At 39.0% G+C, this 7,775-nt stretch overlaps 1 protein-coding gene across 1 annotated transcript in view; it reads left to right on the top strand.

Moving 5' to 3' along the window:
• The first annotated feature begins 216 nt into the window (after positions 1-216).
• The window catches only part of pex7 (peroxisomal biogenesis factor 7), a 32,284-nt gene continuing 24,725 nt past the window's right edge, over positions 217-7,775 (top strand). The window contains exons 1-4 of the mRNA XM_046061438.1: positions 217-220; positions 968-1,074; positions 1,363-1,476; positions 4,906-4,961. Coding sequence (XP_045917394.1) covers positions 217-220; positions 968-1,074; positions 1,363-1,476; positions 4,906-4,961 — 281 coding nt within the window. The remainder of the gene's footprint in view (positions 221-967; positions 1,075-1,362; positions 1,477-4,905; positions 4,962-7,775) is intronic.

The following is a 7,775-nucleotide window of genomic DNA, read 5'->3' as shown; positions in this document are numbered from 1 at the left end:
ATTCTCATTATATTTGTTTCAGGTTGAATTGTAGTCACTTTGGTGATCCCTTTACTTTCCTTATTGCACCACCATCATATCCTGATTTCAATTTCTCCAGTGTTTATGACCAAATTCCTGCAAAGCTAATGACATTACCACGTTACCAACTGTATTCTTATGTTTGACGCTAATTAGCAAATGTTTTCATGCTAACAGACTAAACTAAGATCTGGTATGGGTAGGTACAAGAAATGGAAATTAATTTGTTTTTTTTGAGGAACGCTAACTTTTCCCTTATCTTTTTAAAACTTTACTTTTACTTTTTAATCGAGTGTTTTGTAATCTCCGTTTAAAGCAACATTATGTAGTTTTTAATCTTAAAATACAGCTTTAAAATCATTTTGATGATGCACTGACTTGTAATAGGGTGAACAGCGTCTCTTATTATTGCCGCTCTGGGCCGTCATTGTGAGCACGTTAGCTCACATTAGCATTTAGCTGAAAGCACTGCTGTGCACATTCTCAGGTAGCAACTATGGCTGCAGTCTCTTCTTGTTCCGGAGTTCAGTTGCTCATAACAACATGTGTTAGGACGTGGTTTCAGTTTTTTAACACGGTTTAACGAGCTGCTTTTGACAGCTTGCGAGCTTGTTGTTCAATGGGTTGGAATAAATATAGAATTGATAATAGATCGGGTGTTTTAACAGTCCATATCGATCAATAAAAATGTTTTTATTTCAGATTTGGTTGAGGGATTATTAATATACATGCATGCACACATCCTCATCCTTTCTCTCAGTCTTACTCTCCCTTTTTCTTTCACTTCTATTACCTCTATATCTACTGAGACTTTTTGCACACAACCTCATTGTTTGCAGTTGAAGTGCCGACGAGCACAGCTGCTCAGAGGTCACCTGTGCGGGCTGTGGTTGCACTGGGCATGCTGGGTAAATCTCCGCCGCATCTGTCTCTGTCTACTTTTTAGGTGACGGCACGCTCAGAGTTTGGGATGTCAAGGGCGCCGTGTGTCGATTGGCGATTCCTGCACACAAGGCTGAGATCCTTAGCTGTGATTGGTGCAAATATGACCAGGTAATTGCTCACCTGATTTTGGCTTCAACAGGTTTATTTGAGTTTGAAAGGCATTTGGATTATTTTAGTTCACCACATGCATTCAACAAGCTGCATTCTTGATTTATTTCTGTTTAAAACGCTTTATTTTGGTTGTAAAACATTTAATTGGGTGTAAAAATAGTTACTGAGTATTCTAAATATAACTAACATGTAACAAACTGTATTCTGTGGTTTATTTATGTATTGATGGAACTATATTTAAGTATTATTTTATTTTTATAAAAGTGAATTGTGTTCTGTCTGCAGAATATTGTGGCCACAGGCTCAGTAGACTGCAGTGTGTGTGTGTGGGACATGAGGAATGTCCGGCAGCCTGTCAATCAACTGCTAGGCCACACCTATGCCATCCGCAGAGTTAAGGTACGCACACACACGACCTGGTTTCACATACGCCGCCAAATGTATTGTGACAACACAAAATGTGTGTGTGTTGGCAGAGATGCAGTGCATTGTCTGACAGCATCAAAACACCCACTTAAATGGACCTAATAAGACCACATGCACACGCACACACACACACGCACGCACACACGCACACATTAGACTTGTGAGCGTGTACAGCTGCAGAGGAGTCCCCAGACACATCACGCTTACTCAGATGAAACGCGTCACTTCACGCACACACAGACGTCACGAATACGCACGATTACAGACGTGCCCACACACAACCCCCACGCTGCCACACACACACACACACACACACACACACACACAATCAAGATCGAGGAACTGTCTTGCTCAAGCTGTGTTTTCCCGGGCAGCTGTCACTCTGTGTGTGTTTTGTTAGTGTTTGCCGATCTGTCTGCCCGTATCGATTTACCGGACGGAGCAGAGAGGAGGTGAACGGATTCATGATCAGCGGAAGAAGAAGAAATAAGCTGACTTTCCGTCCATACTGCCGAGTCGATTTTAAGATTTTAAGTTTTGGTCAATTATTACTCAAATTGTCACACCACAGTTTACAACTTTGATCTGCTGCACTGTGCACAAAGTGTTCCAGTGCAACCTGTGTACCGACGTTTCCTCTCCAGACAGAGTGGTTTAGATCAGTGGTTCTCAATCTGTGTCACGTCACGGACCCTAAACTGACACAAATTAGACCACGGACCTCCAGTTGATAAGATTTAGCTTTTTTTATATGCTTTATTACAGAAAGTGTAAGAAACCCAAGACCAAATTGGTCATATGTTTGGTCACTGTGTTACATTTAGATGGAATTATAGTGAAAATAAAACTTTCCCCCGTTTGCTGGGGACCCCCTGGAACCTCCTCAAGGACCCCTGGGGGTCCCTGCTTACTAATAATTTGGATAAACTGGAGGGATAGATTGTCAGACTGCTCATGTGGCTGCTCAACAAATGACCAGCTCCAACCTAGAAATGATGGACAAAAAAATAAAATATGGGATTTTACCTTTAAAGAAATACATATTCGATTTAATAACTTTATTTGTAAAGCACTTTTCAAAACCAAGTTACAAAGTGCTTACAGTAAAAACAAACATTTAGTTTATTAGTTACACCTAGCTTAAATCTAAATGTTTAAAGTTAAGCCAGACAGGGATCCAAAGAAAGATAAACTCGATATATTAGAGGGAAAATACTAAAAAATAAAGTCAGTGTTGAACTTTCCCAGTGTCAGACAGACGGCATTGACAGAAAGACGCAGTTAGTTCACCACAGCTGCTCAGACTCGTGTTATAGTTGTTGTTTTTGCTTCTGTAACAAAAGGTTTTTGCTGATGATACATAAAGCAGCTGCACGTTTGACTGAGAGACGGATAGAAAGAGAAGACAAGAGGCAGCACCAGAGTGGAACGGTGTTAAACGAGCCAGAGACTTGGCGTGAATCTGCCTGATAAGAGAGGTGAAACTGTCAGAAAGCAGAGAGCGGGAACAAATGAACGAATAAATTAATTTTAAGAGTGCTTAGCCGACAGCCAGTGAAATTACTCTCTGTGGACTCTTTTCAGTCTCTCTTTGTCTGCACAATCCTGTAACTGCTGAGCACAAAAAAACTCCTGCCTGAAGCTCTTTGTCACGTCACGTTTTTGAACATTCACACCTTTTTTACAAGATGAGGGAAAACCTCCAGCTCCAAACATGAAAGTGTTACTCAGCCAAAACATTTAGTCTTCTTTTTTCACTAGAATAATCAGTAAACAACGCCACAGGCCTTCTGCTTTGTAATTTCTCTCTTTACTGTGTAAAGTCTTTATTTCCATTTGCACTGTTTACTGTGGCTACTGTGTTATAAGTTAATTTTAGTTTTATTTTAATATAGGTTTAATGTATGTTTAATGTATGCATGTTTCGTATGCTACTGGATACTTGAATTTCCCTCGGGATAAATAAAGCATCTATCTGTAGTATCTATTTGTTATTTTATTTTGAAAGAATAGCTTGCTCGACATGAACAATTTTTACCTGTTTATTAAAGAGTTATGTGACGGTTTCTATGAGGTCATACGTTAACAACCAGGAAAATTACAGTTTTTATCAATGGAGTCTGGTGGCTTTGACGAGAGCAATGTAGTGACTGGTTTCTGGTTAAACAAAAAGGATCTTACTCTTTAAAAAAAGGTCCCTCTCTGCAGCGACCCTTTCCATTATGTTGTCAGACAGTTATTATAACAATCTGAGCCTGTCAGCCGCAAAAAACAAGCGCTTTAGTGGAGGTACTTTGCCCGCAAGCATGACGTGATAGCCCTGTTTCACTGCTGCCAACTGCAGCGTGCTCGATCAATACTGGACTAATTTCAAACCCAGACAGAAAAACATGGGAAAATGCCCTTAAATTGCAGCTCAACAGAAAACTCTTTAAGTGGGATGTTTTTTTGTGTGAACATCCCTGGATTTGTGAGGAACTTTGTTTTGTCTCATAATTTCATTTTTTATTTTTTATTTTTTTTCTAAACATGTCACAGTGTCCTATTCATGATGCTCTGTGTAAATTGTTCCTCACGTAATAAGGACAGAAGTTTTGTTAATGTTTGGTGAAAATGTAAATTACAAACATTCAGTATTATCTCATGAAAAGCAAGTGCAAAGTCGAGTCTGAAGCAGAATTGGACCAGAAGTCAAAGATGTCACCATTAGCTATAGAAACAGGCAGGTTAGCTTAGCGAAGACTGTAGCTGCTCTGCTTTAAATCCCTCCTTCATATCTTATAATCAGTTTTTGTTGCTTTAGGGAAGTCTCGATTCATATTAATATGAATATGCAATAACACTATGCTTTAATACATGTGCACAGGACTTCCTGGAAAGCAGTGTTGATGCTGAGTGGATCAGCCTGGTGAAATTAAGGAATTGAACCACATAGTTCAGCAAAGCAGCTTCTCTATTGGTTGACAGCTTCAGTGCAATTGTCAGAGTTTTAAAAAGCTTAACTTGGCGCGGTCGATCCGCTCATGCAGTGGTGAAAAGTCACCAAATACATTTACTCACGTCTCTCACACCACTGCTCCATCACCACTGCACATACAAGGAATGTGTTTTGGCGACTTGCACAACCTATATAAATATAAAGATCATTAAGTATTTACATGTGCAATAAAAGAATTGGTTGTGTGTTGGATTATTTTTACAGTATATTGCAGTATTTCTACTTTCACTTGAGTTCAGGATCTGAATACTTCCTCTGCTGCATTATTGAAAATGAAAAATGAATGACGCACAAACAAGTGACCCTCATATTGTTTTAAAAATTTGGAAATGTGAATGACTCTAAGAAACAATTTAAAAAATAATAAATTTAGCAATTCTAATCTTTCTTTCTTCCTCCTGCAGTTTTCTCCGTTCAGTAAAACGTTGTTGGCGTCCTGCTCGTACGACTTTACTGTCAGGTAAGGTCAACTCTGACACTTCTTTTTTGCATGTGTAGTGTTGCTCTAAATCTTTTTCATCCGGATCAAGAAGCACATTGTGAACCATATTTTTACAGGCGAATGTGTTTGCACAAAATAATTTATAGTAAACATTAGAGGAGAAACTCAAACAGTGTGGTCCAGGCAGGAACCCCGGGGGGCTTATTCAGACGTCTCTCGAGGGAAAATGAAGATGACATGCATGAACAAATATTCCTCATATTGATCTTGCTCTACAGCACTTCATTTATCTTGTAACTTTCAAAGGTCGTGACCTTTCTCTCACCTTCTTATGTGCATGATTAAATTAAAATGATCAGAATTCACTTAACACACTACTTTTCTGAACTGCAATACATAAAGTGAGAGTTAATAACAATCTGTGATCAATAATAATTTAGAAGAATTAATATCAAATAATTAATTTAATAGTAGACAATTAATTAATCGCCAGCTATTATGATAATCGATTAATTGGTTTGAGTCAATTTTAAAGAATTTAGTAAATTTTTTTATTCCAGCTTCTTAAATGTGAATATTTTCTGGTTTAATTTCTTCTCTATGCCAAGGACGTCTTCTTGGGCTTTGGAAAACATTGGCCGTGTTTCCATCCAATTGTCATGCGAATTTTAAGTGGACTTTTGAAATGTCGCTAAAAATAAAAAACGAAGAAAGAAATATGTGCGTTTCCATCTGCTGGTTCGGAGTGAATAAACCAGGCTGCGGCGAGCGTAGTTACGTCAGTAGTTGACGTTACACATGGCTGCAATAAACAAGACGTCTGGGTTCCAAACCAGAAACTGGAGAAAATGGAGAGAGGTCCTCAGGAATGTGTTTGACGCGGGCAAACTGCTACCAGCCATGTCTCCGCACGTTATGAGAATATCCGGTGTTACGCCAAGTTTCGCATGCCGGCCGAGAATTGCATGCACCTCCAAATAATGCTTTTAAACGCTATAATATCCTTTGTAGGGTTCATCAATGGTGATAAATGATTCCAAGTATGTATTTTATGAAAGTTTAGAGTCATTAATTCTTTATTACACTCAGTAGAAGCAGCATTCAGTGAGATGCAGCTAAAATATGCGGTGATAACCGCGTTTGATCAGTGTGCAGAGCAAAGTCTATGAAAAGGACATTTAAGAGGGGAATGCATAATTCAGCAGAACAGATGATGAAGGCTACCTGCCCAGATCTGCATCCACCTCTTTACTCAGCACAAATGAGCGTTAACAGCCGCAAGGTGCAGGAAATTCTCAGCAGGCGTGCAGAACTCTGCACAACTGGGCAAGACAGCAGAAACAGCTGATCAGACGTGACTTACAAGTTCGCTACATCAAAACTTATTTGTAAAAAGTGTTTCCATCTCCCATTTAGCGCATTTACTCTATTTTTTTTTTTTTTTGCAAAATTAAGGATTTTTTTCAGAGAATGTTGCCGTTTCCATCAACCTAACCCCCTAACCCTAACATATGTAATGATTCTGACAAAGACTAAACAACTAATCAATTAATTGAGAAAAGATTCGTCGACAATGAAAATCATCGTTAGTTGCAGCCCTACATATACACACTGCATTATCGAAATCAACATGTGAAGAATTAAAGGACCATGCCAGAGGATTTCACGTGTTGTAGACAGTTGTGTAAACATTGTGCAGACCATTGTGCAGAGTTTTCAAATCAAACTGCATCACGAAAGGCAGCAGCTAAAGGGTTCAGTATGCTTTAGACCAAATTTCAAATTCTGTTGGGCCTGATTTTAAAGCATTTTCTCACGAGTTGGGATCATTAGGATTTTACTGACACGCTTGTATTGGTAATCCTTGTTGATTCAGTTCTTCATCTATTGTCTTATCAGTCCTATTTATTACTAAATACTTTGCCTAAAAAAAGAATGTACTATTTTTTATTAACTAAATGTTGTTTCTAGAGCAGCAACAGGAGAATCGGTACAGCGGATGTGAAACTCGACAAAGTCGAGAAGGAAACGATACAGCTCACTCTTTAGCTACTTCCATACACTATATGTAGTATACTTTTGTTGTGATATATTTTAGATTATGTGCTGGACCACGTGGAGGTTGCTTCGGGGCCGGTTGTGGCCCACGGGCCGCCAGTTGACTAGGGCTGCTTTAGACAAACTGCTTTTGTAAGACGTGTTGTACAAATAGGGATAAAAAATGCACAAATTCAGACTGTCTCTCTTCAAAGAGGTTTAGTGTTGCACTCATTCATTCATTCACATGAAAAGTGACAGAAATGGTTAAAGAATGAAAACAGAGAGCTTAATACTGCAGAATACTGCATGACGTGGGCGTGACTTTCACATAATTTAATTTAGTCTATGGAATGTCAGGAAGTAGTGAAAAATGCCCTGCGCGTCGTCTTGAAATGGCTTCTTTTGTCAGACCAAGCGTTCAAAACTCAAAGATATTCATTTTACAATAATGTAAAAAGAGAGAACAGCATTGAATCCTTGTATTTGAGAAGTATTTGGCATTTATAGACACATTTGACTGTTTGAAACCAACTTTTCCTGCTGGTTAAAAGACAGTAGCGGCGCATGTGGTCTCCAGCACCGAGTCGTATTTCTGCTTACGCTCCTTTTCTTTCAATTAGCAAGCAAAGTGGATGGATGGTGTCATGAGTAAGGACACTGTGATAATGTGCGATAAAGTTAACTGGTGTGCGAGGCGGAAAGACAGAAAGATGGAGACGAGATGAGCTGTTTCTTTATTGAGCTGCAGAGGATGAGTCAATAAAATCTGTAATATCCAGCAAGACTGCCTCT

This window comes from Micropterus dolomieu, linkage group LG10 (assembly GCF_021292245.1).
Source record: "Micropterus dolomieu isolate WLL.071019.BEF.003 ecotype Adirondacks linkage group LG10, ASM2129224v1, whole genome shotgun sequence".
Lineage (NCBI taxonomy): Eukaryota > Metazoa > Chordata > Actinopteri > Centrarchiformes > Centrarchidae > Micropterus > Micropterus dolomieu.
Note: the sequence above shows the minus strand (reverse complement) of the source record. Positions and strands in the feature narration are given on the sequence as shown.